The sequence below is a fragment of the Alexandromys fortis genome, unplaced genomic scaffold, assembly GCF_014885135.2.
Source record: "Alexandromys fortis isolate MF-2015 unplaced genomic scaffold, M_Fortis_MF-2015_v1.1 scaffold_36, whole genome shotgun sequence".
NCBI lineage: Eukaryota > Metazoa > Chordata > Mammalia > Rodentia > Cricetidae > Alexandromys > Alexandromys fortis.
Genome location: NW_026067915.1, coordinates 6496070 through 6523897, shown reverse-complemented (window position 1 = coordinate 6523897; position 27828 = coordinate 6496070). Strand labels below are relative to the sequence as shown.

Sequence of the window (27828 nt, the reverse complement as noted above, 5' to 3'; positions counted from 1 at the left end):
GAATTACACTTTTGCATACTTTAAGACGTTAAGTTTGTTAGTTTCTGATAGGCCAGTGGTTCTCAACCTGTGGGTTGTGACCCCCTTGGGGTCACATATCAGATATCCTATATATCAAATATTTACATTACGATTCATAATACCAAAATTACAGTTATGCAGTGGCAATGAAATTGGCTGGGGAGGGGGTCACCACAGCAGGAGGAACTGTATTAAAGGGTTGCAGCATTGGGTAGGTTGAGAAGCACTACGGTAGACCAATGTAAACCTCTACTTTAGAGACTTCTACAAGCTACCCTGGAGGGAGTGCAGTGAGGAAGAAAGGGAAATGGGGGTCTGGGAGGGCTTCCTCACACTCTTTTCTTCTGCTGTGCAGCTATGTCTCAGAACCACAGAGAGCTATCCTCAAAGAGCACGCATCGGAGGCAGCAAAGCTCTTTCAAGATAAAAAACGCCTTTCAAGTGCACTGAGACGGGGCCGAGATGCTATTTCAAGTCTTTCCAGAAGCAGATTCTATACCTTTAAACACGGGAAAGGGGTGACCAAAGCTACGTTTGCACATGGCAAATGAAGTGATCGAACAGCCGTGAGGATTTAGCCATGGTCTGACTCTGAACCAAACCCACTCCTGAACTCTGAGGTGCTTAACCGGCTGTACACCAGCCTCTGGATGGCTGCTCCAGAGGAAGAACAAGCCCGTGGCTGGAGACGATCAGGTACCTCGACCCCCACACTCACGGTATTAAGGTGAATCTTGTAGGTTTACTTGACGACTCCTGACAGACAATCCCAGCACTCTGAGAATGATAGTTGGAACTATTACCATTAGGAGATGGAAGATTGAAAGATGTGTTTTGAAATGTTGAATGGAGACCTAACTTTGAAGTTGATATTTTAGCAATGTATGCATGTAAACTTTAAATTGCAACCCTCTGCTCTTTTCCGAGCTGCCCCTTTAACGTTCATCTGTTTTATCAGACATTTAATGTCGTGGAGTTCTGAAACATTCACCCAAGAAACTGATGCTGTTTGTATGTCCTGGTTTTGGAAATCTCACCTTCCTGACTTCCATTTCAGCATTGTCTTGGCAGACTGGCTGGCCTGGTCTGGTAGGAAGCAGAGAGTGGCTCTCCAGCTCTCGCTCTTCCTAAACTCTGAGAAACTCACCGGTTCTCCGGGAACCCAAGTCACGCTCCTGGGCTCCGCGTTCTGTTCGGGACTTCCTGGCAAGCTGTCTCAGTGGCTCTCGCTAAGGTCATTTATTAACCTTTACCAGTCCATTTGTTCCCCAGACAGGAAGAGTGACAACACCAGTGCCATGATTTGGGCTCTGAGTTGCTTTACCCACTGGGTAGCAAGCATTTGAGCCACAGTGAGCAGCACCAAGCGGGACTGGCAGAGCTCGGAACGACACTTAAATGGCACTGAGCTTGGGGAGTAAGAAAACCCCTGAAACCTGATCAAACACCAGAGGCTAGAGTAAGTCAGCAGGACGTCTTAGAGTCCAGCCTCTCAAGTATTCCATCATGGCTTTGTCTCCCATCCCCACCCATTCCTTTATTCTTAGGATGAGGCTATTTCAACAACTAAACATCAAAGCGGCACTATGTTCACTGTTCAAACCTCACCTCGGTTCACAGCTGGCTCTCCAGCTGGCAGTGATGGCGCCGCCAGGCGGAATGTTGGTCTTCAGAAAAGAAGCTGTGTGTGGGAAGTAGTTGCTGACACCAGAGGCCAGCAGAGTGTGTTCAGATTTTCTTTCGGTACCTCTGTTCAGGGAATCTGGAAGCACGAACATGGGCAGTATTTTTTCCTTTAGAACCTTTGTGCCACCACTCCCAGGCAACTGCATGCGTTCAGTTCCAGAACCTTCTGAGGAGCACGAGGCCATGGAGTGACAGCCAGTCTGTACTCAGGTGCACGTCGGCTTCATGTATCTTAAAGGTGCTTCGAGGCTCAGGAAGATTCTGTGTCATCACGGGAAATTGCTGAGCAATATTTAAGAGGGCTTTTCTAAGTAACTTTGGTTGAGGAGATACTTTGAAAATGTCTATTTTTTCTGTGTTGGTAAGTAACAGTATATTTAAAAAATTACTTGGTGATTAAAATTATTTTAGCATTTTGGGCCATATTTTTAATCCTTAGCAGATTAAAGGTTTGAAGGCTGCTGCAAATCATTCATTTTTTTGAAAAGTCAGCCCATGGCATTAGAGATGGGTTGGCAGTTAAGAGGCTGCTCCTTCCAAAAGCAGGAGTTGAGTTCCCAGCCCTCCAGGCTCACAGCTGCCTGTAACTCTTGCTCCAGGAGATCAGACGCCCTCATCTGGACTCCCAGGGCACCACATGTACAGACAAATTAAAACTTTCAAGACCTCAAATCCCTAGATTTATGACTTCTGTCTCCAAAAAGTAGAAATGGGAAAAAACTAAGTTGACTAAATGTAGTAAGGCTGAACTTAAATCGGGAAACAGTCAGCATCACTGGTGCACTTGGCTTCAAAATACCTGTAACTGACGGCAGTGGGTCTGTCGCCCATTAGCGCGAGACCTCGTGTCAGACCCAATTCAGGAAAATACTTCTTTCAAAGAGGGTGACTTGTAGGACATGTGTGGGAGCAATGAGGAGTAAATGGAGGATGAGGCCAGGTCTCTGCCCAACACTCCGTTATCCAACAGCTTCATGCCTGAGGCCCATTCGCCATGGGACACTTATATATCAAACCCCCGCGCACCCCCTACGACTCTCTGGTCTTAGCACACAAGATGTACAACTGAGCAGTGACCATGCCAAGCCCCCAAAGTCTACAACTCCAGTCAGAGCCAACACTGCCAACTTTGACCTTCTGAATGACTGGCATCTCCTCACACCTCTGCAGTCTAAGCCATCCAGAAACGGGACATGCCAACTGTCAGGAACCAACCGGGTCTGCATAGAACAAGAGGGTTATGAAAATGTGCATGGTATTTATCTACTCAGCTGCATTTATCCTCAAACTAATTTCAAATTAGAATATTCTCAACACCATAAGCCCTTTTTAAGGTGAAGAGAATTGGGTTGTCTTCCAAAGTTCTATCTGACTGGAAAAGCAGCTATGGACCTTAGAAAGTTTGACATGTTTTTAACTGGAGCATTCTCTTTTTTGTGCATTAAGTAATTTCTATTGGAAAACACAAGCTGATGGGATTTTGGTAGAGCCTAGAACAATGATGGTCAGGCAGGGCCACACTGCTCTCGAGCTGATGCACAGGAACTCAACTCAGGGCCGCTGTCCACTACACTTGTAGGAGAGGAGCAACAGCCTCCGTCATAGTTCATCCCTGCTTCTGTTTACTACTGTAATGTTGCCCCAACACACCCCAATTCTCAGGATGCTTGAATAGATTTACTTGCAGTTTGAATAGCATTTATAATAACAAAAGTATGTTTATATAATAGCTTACAATCATTTTCCATACAAAATAAACTGACATCATATTCATCTTCATTTTTTACATTCCTCACCTGTTCCATTTATCTGGCCAACTCTTCAGAGATGCACATGAATAAGTGTGCCCTGTCAGCCTTACCCACTGTGGCTGAGATTTGTTTAGCCATGAAACAGTAGTCCAAAGACACTTCAAAAACCATGTTCTCCAGAAATCCTTTTCTTGAATTATGTATGGTACATTTATAATTTTTACAACATTTTCTACAAGTCCGCAGGATTATTTCCACACCTTCACAATCCCGTCTCTAGAAGCAGTCACGATGAAGCCCTGAGTTGTCTGGAAGGTGGCAATATCTGTGATGATGTCATGATGTCCCACGGGAAGAGACTCTGGGCCCCTTCGAGGGGTGTCATCACTTGGTCCTACCTTCTGCTTATTCTGAATTTCCTGTTAGAAATCCGAAGTCAAAACAAAGGCTTGAAGTTAAACCTGTGCGCATCTACATCCTGACGTACTCCTGTGGCTAGGAGGTTAACACCTGTTTAAAGTCGTCATGCAGCAGAGAGAAAAAGTCCAAAGTGACCTTTGAGGTCCCCAATCATTAGATTGTATAAATGGGTCAGCAAAGTCTGTGTGCACATTAACATGGAAGGAATAGAGATATATACTTGATATTCTGGCGTTTTTAAACAATCTTATGGAATGCCTACTCTGGCCAGCATATCCCATATTCTCTAGGTCAGTAACACGTGCTTTTGGAGGGGGGGGGGAGTCAATGGCCATGCTGGGGTCTCAATTTTCTGTTAATTAACTATGTAATCTAGGACAAAAGCTAACCTTCCTAGTAACCTGTTACCACCTCGCTCGTAAAAGGAAAGCAGTATTTCTTAATGTATTTCCTGGTCCTTTTTATACCGTGATAAAATTCATCTTTAAACTTGAGAAAGTGAGTGAGGTATGATGGTGTTCATGTACATGTACAACCCCATCACTGAGGACTGAGAGGCAAGAACAGCTGCATGGCCAGACCCTGGCTCCTGGCCCATTGTTCAAAAAAAACCTTCAATTATCAATCCTGGGCCCACAGTGTTAGAGGAAACCAAGTCCCATACCTGGACGACTTCTGTGCCTTCTATTATCTTCTTGTAGTAGGACACAGACGGAGGACTCGCGCTTCCAGCTACAATATAGGACCTTTCTGGGGAAACCAAGTCCCAGAACCTAGGGGAGAGGAAATAAACGGGGGTAAGAGCTGCAGTTAATATTATTGGCTTACACAAAAACAATGTATCAGGAAAAGATTTTGCTAGAATCAGTAGCATGGCATCAATAGCTGTCTGGCAAGGTCCTGATGAGTTTAACATCACACAACCAACACCGAGGACCTCTTTTATAAACCGAAGCATCCTTTCATGTTTAAACCTGAAGCAGTCTTTGAGACACAGCACCTTATTTTCATGTCTGAGCCAGCTGTCAACAGGATAGGATTTCCATCTGCAGGACTGCAGTAGATGCCATGGACGCTATGAGGGGAAGGCTTGAAAGGAAGAAACATGAGGTCAAATAAAAGACATCAGCATATTCCATAAATGACAAAGTCGTCTTTAGCAGAATTAACTGTCAATAGCTGTACAGGCAGCTCATACCTCAAGACATGTGACCTGTGTAAATGGTCTCTCATCCTTCTCTCCGGGGGGAACTGCAGGCCCTAACTAGCTGCAGGCGTAGCTCAGGGTAGAACATTCACACAGCAGTGCAAGGCTCTGTATCCAATCCCCAATGTCCACTCCCAAAAGACCCCCAGGCCGAGCACGGTGGTGTGCACCAGTAGTTCCAGTGCTCTGGGAGGAAGAGTCAGAATCACCAGCTCCAGGCCAGCCTGGGCTACACACTCAGACCCTGTCAGATGGTAACTTCAGAACACTTTCCAAGAGACCTAAGTAAGCGGGGAATCAAACCTTTCCTACGCTTAGCTAGGTTGTCAAGACACTCCTGGCAATAAGACCAATAGCCAAATCTATCCCAAGAACCACTCCTACAAGGTACAGATGCTCAATCTGTGTTGGGGATCTAGCCCAGTGCTGTTTCTAATCTAGAAAACTGGCTGTTCACCTGACCAGGAGCTACAGCTCACTGCCACACTCAGCATCACAAGAGGACCAGAGCACAGGCCACTAGACTGGGAAAAGATCAAAATTCAAAGCTTATACTAGTGAATGCATATTCCTTTTACACCACCACGTAGAGAGAAACCCTAAGCCAGGGGACCCTCTGCATTCTCCAGTAAATAGGCTTTGCTTGATCTGTATCTATAGGAGCTCCAGTGTGGAGTCCCAAACATCCAATGGAGTAGGCCCAGCAAGCTAAAAGAATGAGAAAACAGGCACAATGGTCACATGGTAGTTCGTGTTATTAAAAACACAAATTAGATAAGAGCATGCTGGCTAAAATGCCCAAAGATGCTTAGGATGGAGGTGCAGTAAACACTGGTGACAAACCTGTAATTCAGACAGTGGCGGCGCACTGCTGGCCCAGAGCGTCAGTCTCCTGTCACCGGTCTCCATGTCCCACATGGAGACTTCATTGTTGCCCTGAACAGCTGAGAGACAAAGACAAGAACTGTTAGCTCTTCTTTCACATCCGGGCACCAAATGCAATGCAGGATGCACCTATTACCACTTGTTCCCATCCTGCAAAAATCCTAAAATCACAGCACAGCTCCTCAGACTGGATGGGTGAGAAAACTGGTCTTGACGCTAACAGTAAATATGTATTGCATTCCAGCCAGACCGTGAGGAGACTACGGAGTGGAAAGGCAAATGACATAGATTTTCCCTCAAGAATCTACAGTATAAACAGAGAAAGGAAAAAGAAAAGACACATGGAAACAGCCTGTCTCGTGGACTGAGGCAAAACGCCCTACCCAGGCCCAGAAAGGCTGGACAGATGGAACAGCAGGTGGCCCATTTCAGGCAGATGAACCAAGTAGGCAAAAGTTCACGGTGTTTTGATCTAACTAAAGGACCTGTGTGACAGGGATAGATGCGGCTAGGAAAGTAGAAGCTATGGGCCAGACGGACAATCTGTCCCTTAGGTACTGTGCTGGAGGGAGTGACAATATACCAGAATTCATCCTGTCCTGGTCACTGAGGGGAAGATGGCAAACAAAGCAGAGAATCTGCTATTGCAGGAAGCTTCCACTCTTGTGGGGATACTAAAGAAGCAGGAGAGAATGGACCAATCAGTGAGGCTAGAGCAAACCAAGGGGATGACGGGAGAAAGCACAGGTGAGTGTGCACTGCACTCTCTGAGGTCTGGCCTGTATGAATCACACACTAGGCTCCTGTACCATATGGTTCTAGATAAGCTTGATCTGTAGCAATCTTAAGAGAAAAAGGCTACCAAATAGCTTCAGGTCCTACTCCAGAGAACCTGTAAATGTTGCCTTAAATGACAAAGTGATTTCAAAGATGTAACCAAGGCTTGAAAGGGGTGAATTATTCAGTGGGCCCTAACTACAATTGTAAGCATGTCTGTAAGAGGGAAGCAGACTCATGATCAACACTAATTAGTCTATTAGTGCTTTGTTTCCGCTCTGAAGAGGGGACATTAGCCAAACCACATAGGAAGAGCAAGCAGTGGAGTCTCCACAGCCTCCAATGTGGCCTGACAGTACACTGACTCCGCCCACAGAACGCTCACAGCTCAGACTTCTAACTTCAAATCATTGTCTGTGTTAATTCAGCAAGTGTGATGAGCACTGAGAGGAGACCAGCGGCAGAGGACAAAGATGGGTCGGCCTGGTGGGGAGATGGCTCAGAGGGTCAAAGTGCTTGCTACACAGCTTTATGGCCCATGTTTGATCCCTAAATCCAAGTAAAGCCCCAGAAGCAGTGGTGCACATCTGTAATCCCAGCATTCTGGAGGCCAGATGGCAGGTGGAGACAGGAGACTGGCCTGGAAGCATGTAAGGCAGCTAGTCTAGAGAATGGAACTCAGCAACAGGAGGGAGCCTGCCTCGAAGACAAGCAGGAGGGAAGGGACTAGAAATTTTTCCCTGACCTCCACATGTGGTGCTCGGGTGTGTGGGAGCATGCTCATGCTCTCCTCTCCTCCCCACCCACATAAGTAAATCACTGTTCCTCTTAAGGTGGCCTTTCTAGTCAACATCTTTGTAAACTCCAATAACCAGATCCCCACAGCACCTCCGGCCTCTCTATCCACACCTGTGTACAGGAGCCTTTAGAAAGAAGCCCACCTTGTTACAACTGGATGGAAAAGCCCACATAAAGCATTTGAACCATGGTAGAGTTTGGCTGTTTCTTGGTGTATTTGTCTGTTTATCCATTGCTATGACCTGAGCAAAGGGCAAGGAGGCAGAACGGAGCAGCTCATGTCACAGTGCCCAGGGAATAGCTGTGCTAGCTGGCGTTCTCCTTTCCCCATGGTTACTCCAGAGTGTGGACCGTGTATATAAGAGAACAGACGAGAAACCTTAAACTACCAGGAGCTGTACCTGTCAAGCACAGGTGTGCTGCCTCGACTGATTTCACCTCAATTCTTTTTGTTTTGTGTTTTGAGAAGGGTTTCTCTGTTGAATAGCCCTAGCTGTCCTGGAACTAGCTCTAATAGACTGAGCTCCACCTGCTTCTGCCTCCCAGGTGCTGGGATTAAAGCCATGCGCTGTCACTTCCTGGCTTCACCTCAATTCTTACAGGGTGTTTTCAAGCATTCCTTACAGATAAGGAAAATTAATTTCAAAGATATATCTAAGCGAGGCTGGAGAAATGGCTCTACAATTAAGAGCACTGGCTGCTTTTCCAGAGACCCAGGTTTGATTCCTAGACTTACAACCTACCTCCAGTCCCTGGTGATATGACATCTTTTTCCAGCCTCCAAGGGCGGTGCATAACAGGCATGCAGGCAACACATCCATACACATTAAAAAGACAGCTCAAGAGCCAGGAGGTGGCACATGCCTTTAACCCCAGCACTTGGGAGGCAGAGACAGGCTTTTTGGAACCCATTTCCTATGGCGGGATGCCTGGCTTAACCTTGATGTAGGAAGTAGGAGCTTGGTCCTGCCTCAACTTGATATGCCAGGCTTTGTTGACTCCCCATGGGAGGCCTTACCTTTTCTGAGGAGTGGATATAAAATAAATTAAAAATTAAGATGAGAGATGGTGGAAGAAAGGAGAATAGTGGTAACGGTTGACGGCATCAGTTCTGACTTAAAAATAATGGTGGGCAGCTTTCATATGAAAAGAATCAAGCACTTGGTTCATATGTGAACTAAAAACTCTAAGAGCAAGAGTCTCAGCAACAACACACAATGTAATTTCCCAGTCCGAGCGTGAGCCCTGCACCTTACCTGCAATTACCCAGGACTGGTACAAGGGGTGCATGGAGAGGCGGCGGATGCGAGCTCTGGAGGGATGGCAGTGGCTGGAAATCGGCAACTGGAATCTCATGTCCCAACACGCCATGGTACCGCTACTCGTGCCTCAAGTTTAAAAGGCACAAACCATTAAAATCTAAGCAAAGCACACAACACCACATTTACAACAACGGCAAATGTGTTGCCTTTGGATGAATATATTTTTAGATTTTTGATCTATGTCTTGCTGGCTGGCCTAGAACTTGCTATGTATTTTGAAGCTGGCTTCAAAGAGATAAGCCGGTTTCTACCTCCCTAGTACCAGGATTAAAGGCATGCACGACCATACCCAAGTCTGGATAAGGCGTTTTAGAACTGCTCTGGTCACTGAGATAAAGGCTTTGTTGCCAGGCCTGGTATCACAGGCCTACTATCTCAGCTACTCTGGAGGCCGAGGCCTGCCCGAGCTACAGAGAAAGTTCAAGACCAGCCTGAGCAACTTGGTGAAAACAGGATTGTGGCTATAGCTCAGCAGGGCAGTGCCTGCCTAGTGTGCATAAGGCCCTGGAATCAACTCCCAGTACTGCCAAGAAGGGAAGAGAGAAAGCTTTGCCCCATGAAGTTGTTTCTCCAGTTTCAAATAGCAGCCATGGTTATCAAATAACAGCCATAAAGCACTTATCATAATGCAATTACAGTGCAGTCTAATGAATGTAAACTCAAAATGAATAATTCATTAAATACTGGCGCTGTTATTAACTGCCAAGGCACACACAGAACCAGAGGCCATAGAGAAGACGAAGCTGAACTTGGCAGTCTCCAATTCCACAAGAGAGATGGACAGAAGGACAGTGGGTCCCGCCATGGCTCTCTGCCACACTCCATGACAATGATGGAAACAGCCAGAGGTGGCATCAGTGCCTCCTAGAGCTGCTCGGGACACCTGTGACACCGCTTTCCTCCGGAAACTGGCTAGCTATGCACTCTTATCTTCTGCACTGCTCTCGATGGTACCATCTTCCAGAGTTACATAAAATGAATACAGGAAAGGGTAGGTAATAAGGAGAGTGCAAGCTAAGGAATCCAGAACCTAAACTCAGGCTCAGACACTTTAACTTCTCTGGGTATGAGAGAGACGAAAACACGGTACTTTCAAGGAGCATATTCAAAGCAGTCTGCAAGGGAGGGGCCTGGGGACACGTGTCAACTGGCAGAGTGCTTGCCTAGCATACGAAGTCCTGGCTCCATGCCCAGTACCACACGAGTCAGACATTGTGTTGCCCAGCACTTGGGAGTTAGAGGCAGGAAGATCAGAAGTTCAAGGTCATTCTTAGGGATCATCAACCAGCCTAGTTACATTAGGACCCTGTCTCAAATACAAAAGAAACCCACACCACACCACGGGAGAAATGTGACTCTTGAAAACAGAGGAAAGGGGGAAGAAGGTGGTGAGAAACAGTGCAAAGGCCAAGCCATATAAGGTGATTAGAGGCATACAGAATTGTCATAATTAGTGACATACAGAACTGTCACTATAATTAATGGCAATGCATAGTATTTTCCAATTACTGAAGGTTTTAAATAATTTTATCACAAAATATGTGGTGACAGATTTCCTTCCTAACTACCTGATTTAATCATTTATCAATATAAACATGTGTTGAAATATCACATTGTATCCCCTAGATACACAGTAGCTTTACTGCAATTAAAACTAGAAATTTAATTTTTTTTTAAATCAGCAATCCCATTCATGGATTAAAGTTTTTAAAACAGAATTAAAGTTTTTTATGAAAACCTACTTGCAAATTTACTCAAAAAAAGCCCCAAACTAGAAACAATTTAGTCATCCAATTGGAGTATAGGTGGTCAGCACTCAACTGTTCATAAATAAAATGAAAAATAACTTAAAACTCCTCATACATGAAAACAATGGAGGAGCCTTACAGAGTTTATGTTTGATAAAAAGAGATAACACACACACCACATGACATCCTGTGACATTCTGAAAAGGGCAAGAAACAGTGGGGACAGAAAATGGAAGAGGGGTTTTACATTGGTTAAAGAAAAGGACAACAGATACTGGTGAGGGCGTGGGAGAAGGGAGCCTCGCTCGGGGCTGGTGAAGGTGAGGGAGAAAGGAGCCTCGCTCAGGGCTGGTGAGGGTGTGGGAGAAGCGGGGAGCCCTTTCTCAGGGCTGGTGAGGGTGTGGGAGAAGCAGGATGCCCTTACTCAGGGCTGGTGAGGGAGTGGGAGAAGCGGGGAGCCCTTACTCAGGGCTGCTGGGAGTACAAACAGGCACAGCCTCTCTGGAAGTCAGTGTGAAGCTTCCTGAAAAGGCTAGAAACAGATCTACCGTGTGATTCAGTTATACTGATCTTGGGCAAACACCCAAAGGACTCTGTACCATCCTGGAGAGACATCTGCTAATCCATGTTCATTACTGCTCTATTCCCAATAGTTAGGAAACGGAACAGCTCAGATGTCCATGGACTGTTGAATGGATAATGAAAATGTGGTACCTATACTCAATGAAATTTTATTCAGCTATAAAGAACACTGAAATTAGGAAATTTTAGGGTAAATAGATGGGACTAGAAACATCACACTTATGTAATAAAGATCCAGAAAGACAATATCACATGTTCTCACTCATACAGAGCCAAGCATCAGATCCTTAGAACTGTGCTACACTTGGAGCACTTTTGAATCCAGGAAGCTAGAATCTTAAGAGAGGGAAGACAGGGAAAAGAGGGACAAATGGAAGGTAAAGCAAAGGAAGGATGGGGAGGATAACTCACACACTCTCAGAAGTGTTCAGTTGGAGCTGCCCTACACAGCCCCCCACAGAAGCAACAGGTAGAGAAGACCGGAAGCAGTCATGGAGGTCCTGGGTAGCACAGTGTCATGAACTCACATAGCTGCGGATGTCTACACAAGAGAGGCCAGTCCACAGTCTAGCATGGAAAGGAGGGGCTCATGATCCCTACCAACAGAGAAGATGGCAGCAGTGGACGGGCTAGCAGAAGGAGAGGCGGTGTGACTGAAGCATGCTGCCTCGGGTTACCGGTGATCCGGTGCGTGCTCTCTACCCAGGCATATGGGCAAAGCACATTAGACTCAGTATTTCTTTCTTTTAAAGGAACAGAACATTGTGAGGGGGTGTGGGAGTGCACAGGGAGAGGTGAGAAGTGAATATGTTCAAAATACAATGTACACATGTATGAAATTATCAAAGACTAAACAATATAGTTTTCAAATAATTTTAAAAACTGGTTAAAGGCAATTTTTAGAAGTCATGTGTATTCTGTTTGTGGTAAGGGTCACACTAGAGTGTATGATTTTCCGAACTTAGAAACACTTCAAAAACAAAATATAGATGAAAGATAGCATGCATCTTCAGTCGAGGGGAAAGGGAGTGGAAGATGACAAACAGAAACCCACTGCTCTGCTTTTCCTGGGCCCTGCGATGGATGCTGCCACTCACTACATCTTCAAAGCAGCCTTTGAAGGAATTAGTCCCATTAGAAGATGAAGATGCGACGACTCAGAGTTAAGTAGCTTGCTTGAGGTCACAGGAATTTCAAGTGTTGGCTCAATCTCAAATGCTGCCCTCCTTAAATTGGAGCTTCTCCAACAGCCCAGAGAAGTCCAGCGGCTCTTACCTGCTGCGAGCACAAGACAAACGCTGGCTGAGAATGAGAAGCTCCTGTTTCAGGATGCTGACTTCACCCTTTCCCACGACGACAGTCTCACCTAACCCAAGCTGGCCTTGAACTCACTGTGTAGCTGCGGTAACCTGAACTCCTGATCCTCCTGCCTTTACGGGCCAAGCACCGTGACCCCAAGGGTCCATACTCTACTCAACCACCATGACTGCAAGGCCGTGCTACCATACCCTGCAAACCATACTCTTTCTCCTACTCCATGTGTGGTGATAGAGAAAATGGCCAGGGCCTTAGGCATACCAGGCAAGCACTCTCGCTGAGCTACACGTCCAGCCTCATACAAGTCTCCTGATGGAAAAATAAACTGTAACACATTATAAAACATAGTAGTTATGAAAACAACGGGGATGGAAAAATCACCAGTAAAGCAACAGGAGAAGCTGACTTTCACAGGATGCTGCTTGTAGGTGTTGGTGACGTCCCAGCACAGCTGCTGGCTTACCTATGCAGAGCCAGCACTGGTGGATGTCCACAGCGAAGGAAGTGATGAGACCCGACTTTAAGTCATGCTTCAAAGTCCATGCATTGCTTGAAGACCTAAGGTCCCAGCCAACCAGAGAGCCATTCACAGTGGCATAGGCAAGGACAGACTGGGCTCCAGAGTTGAAGTGCTGCATGTCCACCACACATCCATCTTCCTTCTGATCCAGAACCCTGCAGAAACACAGAGGTACATACACAGGCTTTTCCAGTCACTGAAAATGGAGCACGGCTTTCCACTGGAGATAAACCAACAGCCTATCCATGGGGAAAAAGAAAAACTGGGCAGTTGGAGTGGTGCAGCCTTTAATCCCAGGGCTTGAGAGGCAGAAGGGGCAGGAAAAGTATGAGTCTGGGGTTGACCTGACCGATGGAATCAAGGTCCAGGACAGCCAGAGCTGACACCCTGTCTAAAAAGAATAAAAATAAAATAAAAATTATGTGACCTCAACGAGACAAGTATAGATGAATATTTTTTAAAAATTTCAGACTCAGAAGAGTGTGAAAAACTTCTGAACATTTTTCCTCAGTTTCTCCTCATATTGCCATCTTATATAACCTGAATATCAAAACTAAGAAACCAACCTTGTTTTAACAGTAATAAAATTAGCTCCTTGTGTGAAATACAAAGACTATTACAGATACATAGATCTGTAATACATACAACCTCCCCCGCATAACCACACAGAACCGTCTGGCACCCTCTAAAGTACCCTGCGCAGCCTGGCTGTAATCTAACTCCATCCATCCTCTCAACTTATGGCAAAGGCCAATTTTGTTCCTTCCCAGAATGTCATATAATTGGAAACATGGGACAGATAGTCTTTTGAATCTGACATATTAATTAGAAAAAGTTATTTCAGATTCGTCAATGCTGATGCCTTGACCTAATAACTCACTTCTTCATATTGCAGAGTTCTATTCTATTTCATGGCTATGCCAGACTGGTTTTTGGGTTTTTTGTTTGTCTGTGTGAAGCGGAGGTTCTTCTAAACCTAAAAAGAATGCCACATGGCTGAGGGCACAACTCAGCAGCCGAGCACTTGTGTTTGGTCCCAGTATCACAAATAAGGAAGAGGAGGGAGGAAATACGGGGAAGATAAAAAGGGACATGATTTTAAAAAATTAGCTAGTAACTTATTTTAATATTGAGTTATATGTACCTCTGCTGCATATTCTTTATTCTTAAAAATGCCAAAAATCATTCTTACTTTCTGAACATAATATAGGCTACAGTTTGCTGACCTTTTCTTAGACAAACATTTATAGATATTCTATTTCTGACTATATTGATTTTTAAAATATCAAAACATTAAGTAAGTTGTTAATGGTTTGTTCCATCATATTTTTTAATTCTGTGTGCGCATGCCAAATAAGGCCATCAGATCCCCGGAAAGTGGAGGTACAGGCAGTTATGAGCGTCTTGACATGCGTGCTGGGAACTGAACTTGGATCCTCTGTACTGAACTGCCAAGCCATCTCTCCAGGCCATGGTCACAGTTAACAAACGAGTAACTTATGATGGCCAGGTTACTTTGGAGCACACTACAGTGAGGCACGGTAAAATCTAAACCATCGAGCAAGGTGTCCTGACCAAGTCAGTGTAACGAGCAAAGTGTCTGCTGAGAGGACCGTGCAGAGTGTGTCCTCTTTCCTGTCCGTCTGCGCCCCAGGGGCACAATCCTCACACAGGACACTCTGCCAGTAGTGTAAATGAACAGTGAGAACAAACAGTCGTTCTCTGCTGAGACAATTTTAAGGAAAACCGGCAGCTATTTGCTGTTAGAACCATCAATATGTCCTGGCTAAAGCCACTCAAAAATATTTAGTGATTGTGCTGAAAATACACCCTTTTTATAAATGCAAAAGCAAAGCAAAACAAACCAACAAATATGTCCCCAACAGACATTCCTTTCTACCTTAAGCTACACAAGGACCTCAAAGCAGCATTTTCCTAAATTAAAGTCTTGTTCTGCCTTTTCCGTGGGGCGCACTCCCTCCTCCCAGCTCTTCTCAACCACCCTGCTTTCAGACTCACTGGCCTCTGGCAGCCCCTTTCACTGCCTGTGTGCACGTGTGCATGCACTTGGTCATGCGTATGTGTGTGAGCATGTGAGAACACAGTGCACACTCACGGGTCACAAGATAACCTCAGGTGTTAGTGCTCAGGCACCCTCCACATTTTATTTGAGACAGGGTCTCTCTGGCCTGGAACTTTGGTACACAGGCAGGCTAGCTGGCCAGCAAGCCTCCAGGGATCCTCCTGTCTCCCTCCATCTCGCTGTACTAAGGTTACAGGCATGTACCACCTTTATTTGGGTTCTAGAGGCCTGAACTCAGGTCCCCCTCATGCTTGCAAGGCAAGGGCTGCACCAACTGAGCCTTCTCCTCAGTCGTTGTCCATTGCAACTTGGTACATGCCTTCCAGGGGGACATTACCACACTGCGCTCCCACTGTCTGTGAACTTGCCTTTATCTCCCAGTAGACTAGATTCTCAGAGACCACAATGTAGGACTGTCAAGATGGCTCAGTGGGTAAAAACACTTGTCACCCAAGCCTGACAACCTGAGTCTGATTTCCAGAACCCATAGTAAAGAACTGACGTCTCAAAGCTGACCTCTGATTTACAAATTCCCTGTGGGACCCATGCACCCACACACATATTTTTTTTTTAAATAGAGAGAGAACACAATGTATCTATTTATATCCAGAATCTTTAGTGCATAACAATAATGGGGGGGAAGGTTGTTGTTCCCTTCTTTTACGTTTAATCTTTAACTATTAATTTACAAAGAAATGAAATTTGTAAACAAAAACCAATCAACTTTTTATTTTAGAGTGATAAACAAATCTTTGTCTAAAAATATTATCAAATTCAGGTATGTGTCAAGCAACAGAACCTGAGTTTTCTTAATGAAAATGATGAACACTCATTACGCTCTGGGAGTTGGACAATCTTTCTACCCTGTGTCATTTAGGAAGATTCCAGACTAAGATGATGGAGTCCAGGCTGCCCCTGTCTGTGCACTTCTGACAAAGTGCAGAAATTAAGATGCCAAAGCCAAACACATCCGGGTATTCGGGGTCAGGAGCAGTTCCCTGCACTGCAGGGCTCACACGGATTCTACAGCAGAGGACGCCAGTTGATCCACACCAAACTGCAGGCTGGGAGGTGGAAGCTACCACACAGTACACACACATGCAAGGTTAAAGAGACAGCAGACGGTACCTGCTTTGGAGAGGGTGGATTTTAGGAGACTTGGGTAACTTAGAAGACTCAATTCCAAGGAGCTGGATGGCACCATTATCAGATGCTATGGCCAAGTAGTGGGAACCTTGGCAAAATGTCAGTGTCTTGACTCGCCCTCCAATTCGGCTGTACGTAAGAATAGACCTGAGTGAAAGAAACAGAAGACCATTTCTGAAACAGCCACAGGGATTATGGCTAACATTAGTTCACACAGTTATTAACAAAGTTATTACCCTGAGGTCCATTTCATCCTCACCATTTCTAGGAGATCAATGCACAAACCTCCTTTTCTTCACCGTCCCTCTTCAAGCACTCTGTACTATTACAGAGACTGCCCCGGCCCCCCAACTTCCACAACACCAGTTCTCCAACTTGTGCAACACTTTAACCCCCATATTCTTCAGCTCTTCTCAGCCCTGAACACAGATGTCATAGTCGGGAAAGCTCTGACTTCAGAAGCGAAATTCTGTCAGCAGGTACCTGTATGACCTCTGTCATGATCTGTACCTGGGTTCCTCAGCCACAAGGTACCTGACCTAACAGGATGGGAGCAGAGGTCCACTAAACCGCTCACACATGTGGACTTCATACAGTATCAGCCTCAACACACGCTGGCCTCTCAAACTGCCCCATCCTTGCTTGCTCAAGCTGCCCCATCCTTCCTTGCTTGCTGGCAGGGTTTCTGAGTGTCAGACAACAGGACGCTACCCACCATCAGCACCACCTAAGCGGTCACTCCCCAGAGTCTGTAAGCACTTAACACTTTTAAACAACACCAGATGACTTGTTATTTCTGTCATTCCTCTCTGACTCACTTTCCTTACTAACAGCTTTACTGTACTACAGAGTACATTTAGAGTGGTCTATTTACTGCTAGTGTGGGAAAATGAGATTGATCTTTGTGTAAAGATCTTGCATTCTCTCTTTTCATTTGTTCTTTCTCATATACTAGATCATGCCGATCACTAACAAAAGTAATTTTACATCTTTTTCTCATTTGTAAACATGTTACATAAAAATGTGTGCAGGTATATATGCGTGTGCACACGCGTGTATTCATTATCTAAATACCCTGGCTAGACCCTCCAGCGCAATGCTCAGTGGAACTGGCAAAAACACATTCTTCTCTTGCTCCTCATTTAGAATGCCTGCACAGTAATGCTTCACAGTAAGTCCAGTGTCGACTGTAGTTTATGGCGGTGGCTGTGATTATTTCTCTGTTACTAATTCACCAAGTTGGTTTTAACTACCAAAGGGTGGACTTTGTCAAATGCATTCCCAGGGTCTGCAGGGACACTGGTTTCTACTCTTTACTCTCCTCCTATGCTGCATGCTCATTTCTGTACACCGAACTAGCCTTGCCCCCCCCCCCCCACCACCACCACCCGGGACAAGCTGTCCTTGTCAGGGTATATAACCCTTCCCACTAGTCAGTCTACAGGGTGCTGACTGACTGTGGCACAAGTTACTAAGTTCCAGGTGATGGACCCTGACTACAGTGTCACAGGCTGGGTTCAGAAGTGTTCCCTTATTTCTCAGGAGCCCTTCTGAAAAATAGACTGTAATTCTTTAAATGTTGAGCAGAGGTCACCAGGAAGCCCTCGGCCTGGGCCTTTCTTTGTGAGGAGACTTTCTCTAACAGAATCTCTTAGTTTTATGTTGTTTGTGTGTTCTATTTCTTCTTCAGTCACTTTAAGCAGCTGTGGCTTTCTCTGAATTTGCCCATTTCATCCTATTTTTTGGCACATACTTATTTACAGTAGTCTTTTTACTTCCGACCATAATATCCCTCAGCTAAAATTCTGATTGAGTAATGAGTCTGTTTTCATTTCTTTAAGACAAAATGCCTACTCTCCTAAAAATTGTTCAGTTTTGCTGATCTTTACAAAGAACATTTTCTGCTTTTACTTTTATTATGCTTTTCTAGTCTCTATTTCATCTTTCCTTGCTAGTCTTCTTCCTCCACTTCCTTTGGACTGCACCGGCTCTCCTTTTGTTAATCTGTTACAGCTAAATTGCCAATTTGACATTTTTTTGAAATATAAATTAATATTTACAGGTATACATTTCCTCAACTCTTCTTTAGTCATGCCCCATCTTCTGGTCCGCTGTGTCTTCATCTTCATTAACTCAAAGGACTTCTCTGAACCGCCATCAGCCATATGTAGCTTCATCTCCATATATAAGTGAATTTCTCAAATTCCTCTATATCGTCAAACCCGATTTTACTCCACTATAGCTGAAAAATAACCTTATCCACTTCAGTACTTTTACATTTATCAACACTTCTTTTATGAACTAACCCACAGTTAAGTCTGGAAAACACCCCACATACACCTCAGAAAAAAATTATATTCCTGTGTGGTAGAGCGCTTTCCCTCTCTGTCAGATGTGATCACGGGGCAGCGCTGTTCAAGGCCTCTGTTTCTATCCACACTGAAAATGGGGTGTTAAAGTTGCCTGCTCTTGTGGTTAAACTCTCACTTTTTGCTTCACCTATGCTGTTAGGTGCCTGTGTTCGTAACTGGCATGCTTCCTCATGGGCTGAGTTTGTAACTGCCATGCTTCCTGATGGGCTGAGCTTTCACCCTGTAGAATGTCTGTGTCCTAGGAGTGGCTTCTCTGAGGATTTATCTTCCTCACCATTCACTGGGGTGTGTGGTTTATCTTTCTGGTCCATTCATGCCTTTGAATTTAGATGTCTTTTTCCATATAGCATAAAGCTGGTACCAACTGTGTCCTCCTTTCTGCCTCTTTCACCTCCTCATTAGTCACCATGGTTACTAATCAGGATGGTGTATATCTGACATTTTTCTACTTCTTCCTGGTTTTAACTGGGTTTCCTCCACTGCTGTCTTTTTTATTAAATATTTTTCAATAGCATTTTAATTTCCTTGGTTTTGAGTTTTACTACAAGTTTCTAAGCTTTTAAGAAGTTACTAATACAATTAACATCTTTTTAAAAACTAAATAATAGCAACTTAATTTAAACACACAAAACTCTGTTTAAATACTATATTCCTCTCTCTTTCTGGTCAACTATTGTCATGAAGTATATTAATACACTGTGTTATAAACCAAGGGTGAGTATTGCTGAGGATAAAAACAACTTGCTTGGAGGTTTGAAATTTCTACAATAAAAGGTTGGTTTAAAAAAAATCTATACAATGGAGAAAAGAAAGCATCTTCAACAAATGGTGCTGGTACAACTGGATGTCTGCATGTAGAAGAATGCAAATGGACCTGTATCTAACACCCTGCACAAAACTCAAGTCCAAGTGAATCAAAGACCTTAACATAAATCCAGATAAACTGAACCTGATTGAAGAAAGTGGGGAACAGCCTTGAACTCATTAGCACAGGAGATAATTTCCTGAACACCAGTAGCACAGACACTAAGATCAACAATAAATAAGTGGGACCTCATGAAACTGAGAAGCTTCTGTAAGGCAAAGGATACCGTCAATAAGACAAAACAGCAGCCTTCAGGTGGGAAAAGATCTTCACTAACTGCACGTCTAACAGAAGGCTGATCTCTAAAATACATTAAAAAACAATCAAGACACTAGACACACACACACACAAAAAAAAAAAAACCCAAATAATCCAATTAAAAAATAGGGTACGGACTTAAACAGAGAATTCTCAGAAGAATCTCGAACAGCTGAGAAACACTTAAGATATGTTCATCATCTGTGGAGGCCAAAAAATAAGCCTACGCCCACCAAAGGTCAGAGAGTTTCTTCAAGGTTATTGTGCTTCCACCACAAACAAAGGTCCCACCAGACCAAGAGAGCTCTGCTCTCTCAAGGTTATAGTCAGCAGGTGTGGCTAACAGAAAAGTAGACGTGTTCTACCTCAAACAAGTCTACAGAGCCAACTAAGTTCCAGTTCCCTTAAGGCGATAACATTGGATGCCACCCAGGGAGTGGTTTGCCTACAGAATGGTTTGGTCTAGGGTGTAAACATGAATTGTTTATATCTACAGATATAGCCCCCCCACCCTCAACTGGTCTGTTCATTTCCTTGTATCATGTTAATGCAGTCTTTTGTCTCACGCCTACCTTTTGGGGTCAGGATTATTTAAAGCAGTTGGAAATTAAACATGGGCAAATTTAAGTACTCACTGGAATTTCCTCCCGATATTATCCTATATGTTTCTGTTTAATTATTTTTAATTATTTTCATTCACATCTTCATATACTTTACTATATTTCTAAATCCCCACACTTCTACCCTGGAGGGAGGTATTTTTGTCAAGGCTGGTCCCCGACAATCACCCTTAGCCATCAGGGAAATGCAATTCAAAACAACTCTGAGATACCAATCTTACACCTATCAGAATGGCTAAGATCAAAAACACAGGACACAAGCAACAGCTCAGGTGGGAGAGGGTGTGGATTAAGGGGAACATTCCTACACTTCTGGTAGGAGTGCAAACTTATACAGTCACTTTGGAAATCAATATGGCAGTTTCTCCGAAAACTGGAAATCAATCTACCTCAAGACCCAGCGATATTATTCTTGGACATATTCCCAAAGGATACTCAATCATACCATAAGGACACTTGCTCAACTATGTTCATAGCAGCTTTATTTGTAATAGCTAGAACGTGGAAACAACCTAGATGCTTCCTTAACCAAAGAATTGATAAAGAAAATGTGGTACATTTACTCAGCTGTTAAAAACATCATAAAAATTTGACATCATGAAATTTGCAGGCAAATGGATCCCATTTCTATTAGTTGTATCAGCACGAGGCTGGGGCTTATTGGTAAGGATCCAGTGTTGGTCTCCTTTGGCAGCTACGTGGCATCTCCCTGATTCCACCTACTTTATCTCTATATCTCTGTTCAGATTTCTTGTCTGCTTTTGCTCTGCTAAGTCATTGGTCCAAACAGATTTATTCATCAACCAATAAAAGCAACACATATACAGAAGGACATCCCACATCAAAACATGGTATGTACTCACTCATAAGTGGTAAAATAAAAGACCATGCTACAAACCTTAATCCCAGAGAGGTTAGGTAATAAGAAGGCCTGGATCTCCCTGGGAAGGGGAAATAATGGGGATCATGGGAACTTGAAGAATCGGGTTTGGGGGTGTATGGAGGGAGACAGTGCGAGACAGATGACTGAAAAGGGCGGCTCTAGGGTTGGACAGAAGCCTGGTGCAAGGGAAACTTCCACAAGTCTAGAGAATGGTCCCAGCTAAGACTCCTGGCAACAGTGGATGCACAGACTGAACTGACCATCCTGTGACCAGTTTGGTGATTACCCTGTTGTCACTGGAAAGCCCTCATCCAGTGACTGAAAGAGGCAGATTCAGAGACTGAAGGCCAAACATTGGAGGCCTATTGAGGAAGCAGAGAGGTCAGGAACATCACAGGAAAACCCACAGAAATTACTAGCCTGGCTCATGGAAACTCAAGAGTGTAAACCAACAAGGGAGCATGCAAGGGACCAACCTAGGCCCTCTGCATATATGTGACAGTTGTGTAACTTGGTCTATTTGTGGGACTTCCAGCAATGGGAGCAGGGGCTGTACCCAGTGATTTGACTGGTTCTTTGGAACCTAATCCTCATGATGGATTGCCTTGCCCTGCCTGAATAATACAGGGGGAGGTGCTTGGTCTTATGGCAGCTTGATATGCATGCTTTGCTGAATCCCAGGGAAGGCCTGCCCCCTTCTGAGCGATTATTGAGGAGGGTAAATTAAGGGGGGGGGGGGGGAGAAGGGGTAGAAAGTGGGAAGGGAGGGAGGAGGGGAGACTATGGTTGGGATGAAAAATAAATTAATAACTACACAAAACAAAAATAAAATTGCTACGTACACCTATGATTCTTTTACTGATTTTTCATTTATATTCTATTCAATACAATGCCAAGAGAGAATAAACACAGAAATAATAAGTATAATGTAAAAATCATAGTGCCCTTTAAACAAAATACACAGCCAACCCCCACCTTACCAGGCTGGGAAACAAGAAGTGGACTTTTAAGTTACTTTAGCTGTCAAGGGTTTGATCTGATAGCATTTTAGCTAATTATGCTCTACAAACTAACAGGAAAGGCTGCAGAGAGCTGCCCACATCCTTCCAGAGTAGATGAGACTCCTTCTCATGTACAGCAGCTCTTGTGGCAGAACCAATTAGGCAAAGAGCAAATGGGAAAATGGCGGATTAAATGCGAGCGGTACAGAGACTGAGCAGAGGCGGGGTGGGGGAGATGTGTATCATGTTGCCCACATCTAAAGTCCTTATAATATTCACGTTTATCAAATTCATAACCTGGGCATTTAAAGTCTCAAAGACACTGCTCATAAAAGACCAGGTTCCAGGGAGTGGGGTCTTGCTTTCCCGATGCAGCCGTCCACCCCACTGTACTGTTACTTCCGTTCATTCCCTTTTGATCTATTCAGTGAACCAGCTTGCTCAGCCATCACAACAGAGGCAGAATCTGGTCACTGCCACTGTCTACACCACATCTCCTCCAGCTGCTGCTGCCTTTCCATCCTGCTCTCCACACATGGCCAGGGCCGTCAGGATCAGGACTTCTTCTCGGATCGCAGTCTTCCAAAGACACCTCCCCCCTTACTCAAAGTCCCGAGAAGAGCCCTCCAAATCCTACATAACTGGGCCCTCCTACTTTTTTCCCTCTGCCTGTTCTGCTCAGGAGACACAAAACTTCCTGCAAGGAACGACTGACCAGGTCCCTACCCACACCTAGGGCCTCAGAAATGCCTAGCTCCTCTACCCAGAACACTCAACATACCCATGTGGGTCTTTCTCCCTTCTTTCAATTTTTTCCTTGGATTCATTTTACTCAGTGAGGAATTCCGGATGGCAACAATTCCCAGTTCCCTGGTCACCTAACATAGCTTTCCAATACTTTATTTACACATTACATCCCCTGCTCTCATTTCCCACCAGATGACGAGGCACAGGACTTTAGTTCACATAGCCCTAGGAATCCCTTGCTCCTGCGCAGCCCTGCCGCAGAGAAAGCCCTCCATAAGCACTAACGTGACGCGTTACCTCGTCGTGGTGGTCTTCCCCTCCATCTTCTGACTGTTCCAGATTTTCACAGTGCCATCATTCGAACATGTCGCGAAAAGTAAGTGCTCATCAGAGACTCTGATTCGATTCACAGCAGATCTGTGCTCATGAAGATGTGCTACTAGTAGCCCTTTAGGACGCCACCCTGAGAGAAAGCAAAAGTGTACCTTAAAACGTGGCTGAGAGACACGGTCACTCATCAGCCTTTAGCTACAATTACCAACAATGAACTTAAAGCAATCCTAAGAACTACCCAAGTAAGAGGCCCCAGCTAGGCCACCTAGAGGGGTCTCCTGGACTGTGACATATTACTGACTAAGATACCAAGGTAGAGGTTAAGTACAGCTACGGAAAGACTCCACCACGAGGCCTTTCAGTGCTTGAGGGACACAGCAGTCAGTGACCCCTTAGAAAAACACTGACTGCTGATTTAGAGCATGACTCTTCTAGCCTAGAAAAACAGCTTGGAGGTCAACTTCTAAGCCAGAAATGTACAAAACCCTGTTGCGGGAGGTCCTTCTGCTCCTCCAGCCAATAGCCGCTGAGATACCAGCCCATTGGGGCGTGGTCTCTCTCTTTAAAAAAGCGGCCACTTCCCTCCTCACTCTTTGCTTCCTGCTCTGCTTCTGGCTACTAGACTCCTTCCTGATTGCGCAGAGGGCTGTTGTCTGGGACCACCCTATTAATGATAATTCCAAACTGGTATAGGATTGTTTGTGATTTACGCCTTCATCATCTGGCGCCCGAACGTTTGGTTTTAGGACCCCTCCTTCCCCTGCTCGGCTGCCTGCTGCCAGCTTGGCTTGGCGCGAGCCCTCCCTCTCTCAGCCGCCGCGGCCTGTGCCTTACGACCTGTGCCTTGTACGTGGAGCCAGCAGTTTAATATAAATTATCACGCAGTGGCTTTTCTTGCTGCAGTTCTTTATATTTTCTCTTTAGACACCTCAGATTGACTTCAAGTCCCCATGCACCCTATCGTTTGCCTCCCCACGTGGATTTAAACTCCACAGGCCCGTGTAGTCTCTGCCTATGTGGTTTGCTCTTTTCTGAGTCGTTTTCAAATCTCCCTTGCAAGGGCAGCTCTTAAGCGGAGAGAACCAGAGCACGCGGTTGCCAGTTGCCAAAAGCTGCAACCCCTCAGGGCGACTCTGTCACGTGGAAGCATACAGGGCTTCCGGGTTACTCTTCTCTACCCCTGGATTCTGGGTTTATGGTTCCGTGTACGGAATTGTTTTAATTACATTTACTTTTGTTGAGCAACTTGCATTTCAGTTTTTAATGAATACTAGGCGGACACTGAAACAGGACCCCGTTTTCGTCGCGACCTGGCAACAGCGCCACCTGCTGGATAATAGGTAATATGGCCGTTTTCATTTCCAACACAAATTTTACTGTTTTGTTTACTTATACAATGGGTTATATCATGCAAGGTTTATATGACTATGTGGATAACTTAATTTACTGGCTACTAGGTTTCAGTATTCTTTTGAAAATTCTATCATTTAGGAAGATTATGGCACTCCTAAGAACCATACAATCTTTACTAGAAACTCATGCAGGTCAGGAGATTCAGGATTCAAAAGAGAATAATAAAAAGACTTGAAATGCTTTAAGAAATTATTGGAGCTGGTGAACAGAGTAAGAAGGCACAAGGACAGGATACAATGCCACCACCAGCTATCAGAACTGGCTTACCCAGGGTTTTAGCAACATACCCTGTAATTTATTCTGACAAAGTGTCAACTTCTAAAGGCTCAAAGGGAGTCAGAGAAGCTAGATGGACGCCAATAGTAATGAATGATCTAAAAGAAATTAAGCAGGCTATTGTTAATTTTGGTTTGCACAATGATTATGTAAAGGAAATGATAAGGACTTGGGCTTCTAATGTCAGAGCTACCCCCCGTGATTTCCATCAGTTAGTGTCTGCAGTTTTAGATGACGGACCTTCCTTGATGTTTGGAATTTATTTCAGAGAAGAATCCAAACATATGGAACTGCAAGGAAGAGCAAAAGGTGTGGAGGTTTCCCAAGATCAAATTCTGGGTGCAGGAGAATATGCTGATCCACAGGTCCAAGCTCTTTATGACGATGAAGTACTGTATCTATGTCACCAAGCAGCTTTAAATGCTTGGAATAGGATACAAGATCCAGCAAAAAGGGTTGAATCATATACCAGAATTAGGCAGGGACAGAGAGAACCCTTTATTGACTTTTTGCAAAGATTAATTAAGGCTATGGATATAGGGGTAACAGACCCAGAAGCTAGACGAATACTTCTTGAATCTCTAGCTTTCAAAAATGCAAACATAGATTGCAAAAAGATAATTGGGCCTTTAAGGTCTAGATCAACACCTATGGATGAATGGATTCAGCATACAATGAATGTTGAGACATTTAGCTATAATGATGAATCTTGGGTAGGAGAAGTGATTTCCAAAGCAATGAGGAGACATCAAACTGCCAGGTGTTTTAATTGTGGTAAATTAGGACACTTGCAAAGGGATTGCAGGCAAAGAATTTCTAGGAATAATATCTCTTCTGGGAATGACAAAAACAGGAGACCTCAGCCTTCAGGTATATGTAGGAGATGCGGTAAAGGCCGACATTGGTCCAACGAATGCAGGTCAACAACAGACAGACGGGGCAACTCGATACCATCGGGAAACTTCTTGAGGGGCCTCTCGCAGGCCCCCAATCCAACAGTGGCCCAGTCATTCCCAGTCACAGTGGAGAATGTGCCTCACCAAGAAAATTAAAAGCTCCAATTTCTGCTGTAAAAAGTAATACTGTTCTAAATGATGAATTATGCATGGAGAATGAGTCAAAAAACCCAGTAGGACAGAATAAACGTATATTTTGGCAGACTTCTATTAATGATCTAAGACCAAAGCTAAGAGTCTGTATAAATGGCACTTTTATTGAAGGCTTATTAGACACAGGTGCGGATGTAAGTATCATTACTCCAGAATCTTGGCATCTGAATTGGCCTTTTCAAAGAGCTGTAGAAAATGGCCTTTACTCTAACTCAGAGTTTCGTGATAGTGAGACACAATTGCTCCTGGCAGCACCAATCTATTCCCAAGAGAATGTTGAGCACCAAAGACACTCCACCTGGAGCTTTTCTTTTTGGCAGAACTGGCCTTTGGGCAAAGAAATGCCCATACCTCAACCACTGACAGAGATACAGAGCGTGCATCAATGGATAAAACAGGACTGTCATATCCTTCCAAGACAGGGTAAGATAGTTTTGAAAAGTTGCTTGCCTTTGAAAATGGTATGTCAGTTATGTTAGGCCTTAGCCAAAGTTGGTTGCTTCAATGCTGCAAACGTGACTTTGGGTGGTTACCCAGGTAGCCAGTTGTTTCTGTGATTTGTTGCATGTTTTGGAAGTTGTTTTACTGAACTTCCTAATTACCCAGGTAACATTACTTCCCTTCTCAGATCTTTGATGGGGTTGACGACTATATAAATGTAGTTACTTTTCTCTCATGACTTAGCCAAGTTATTTATTATACAAGACCTAAGCTAGTTAGAATAGGATATTTGTACTTATTGTATATAATTTTGTAGTAGGTTTAGAACTCTTACTTAAACAAAAGGGGGAGGTGTTGCGGGAGGTCCTTCTGCTCCTCCAGCCAATAGCCGCTGAGATACCAGCCCATTGGGGCGTGGTCTCTCTCTTTAAAAAAGCGGCCACTTCCCTCCTCGCTCTCTTTTTGCTTCCTGCTCTGCTTCCGGTGACTAGACTCCTTCCTGATTGCGCAGAGGGCTGTTGTCTGGGACGGTGATCTGTAAGTTTTTTCCCCTTTAAATAAATACCACCCTATTAATCATAATTCCAAACTGGTGTGGGATTGTTTGTGATTTACACCTTCATCAAAACCCCAGCTTGGGACACTAGGGTGATCCCGGCTATTGATGAGGTTCAGTGAGCTTTCATCCTCTCACTGTGACTTGGGACATATGACTGATCAAGGGGGTGGGTATGCACATAAATAACGTGTGGGCCCAACACTGCCCAGGTCACATGACCACCCAGATGTCAGCTGGGTACAGTGGCACACGCCTTTAGTGCCAGCACTTGCGAGGCTGAAAAAATGGGTTTCTTTGAGTTCAAGCCTGGTCTTCATAGCAAGCTCCAAAAGACCTAGGGCTACTTAAACCTGTATAAAAACGAAACAAAATGAACAAAAGAAGCAAAATACCCAGACTTTTACTTTCTTCTTTGCCTGCAATCACTTCTTCTGTGGTATAAACACACCAGAATTAGAAATTACAGCCTTAGACTCTACATGGATTGGATTTCCTAGTACTTTTTAAATAGTGTCTAGAATTTTCTCTATTTTATTATGCATATTCTTTTCCAAATAATTAATTTCCCCAAATTTACAAATTCTGAGACCAAAAATCATTCTCAAATGACCTTAGCACCCAACATAGATCCCTGCACATAACTGTCTTCTAACTTTATACAAAACTTAAATTAAATATAACATCGTAT

The 27828-nt window shown here is 44.3% G+C and overlaps 2 protein-coding genes across 2 annotated transcripts in view; one reads left to right on the top strand and one right to left on the bottom strand.

Moving 5' to 3' along the window:
* The window catches only part of Col6a6 (collagen type VI alpha 6 chain), a 135064-nt gene extending 131819 nt beyond the window's left edge, over positions 1-3245 (top strand). Inside the window, exon 37 of the mRNA XM_050139360.1 lies at positions 377-3245. Coding sequence (XP_049995317.1) covers positions 377-572 — 196 coding nt within the window. The 3' untranslated portion in view covers positions 573-3245. The remainder of the gene's footprint in view (positions 1-376) is intronic.
* Positions 3246-3400: 155 nt separating this feature from the next.
* The window catches only part of Pik3r4 (phosphoinositide-3-kinase regulatory subunit 4), a 57177-nt gene continuing 32749 nt past the window's right edge, over positions 3401-27828 (bottom strand). Inside the window, exons 13-20 of the mRNA XM_050139361.1 lie at positions 23307-23472; positions 16246-16410; positions 12978-13189; positions 8802-8933; positions 5929-6029; positions 4879-4967; positions 4543-4651; positions 3401-3877 (exon numbers count right to left, since the gene is read on the bottom strand). Coding sequence (XP_049995318.1) covers positions 3707-3877; positions 4543-4651; positions 4879-4967; positions 5929-6029; positions 8802-8933; positions 12978-13189; positions 16246-16410; positions 23307-23472 — 1145 coding nt within the window. The 3' untranslated portion in view covers positions 3401-3706. The remainder of the gene's footprint in view (positions 3878-4542; positions 4652-4878; positions 4968-5928; positions 6030-8801; positions 8934-12977; positions 13190-16245; positions 16411-23306; positions 23473-27828) is intronic.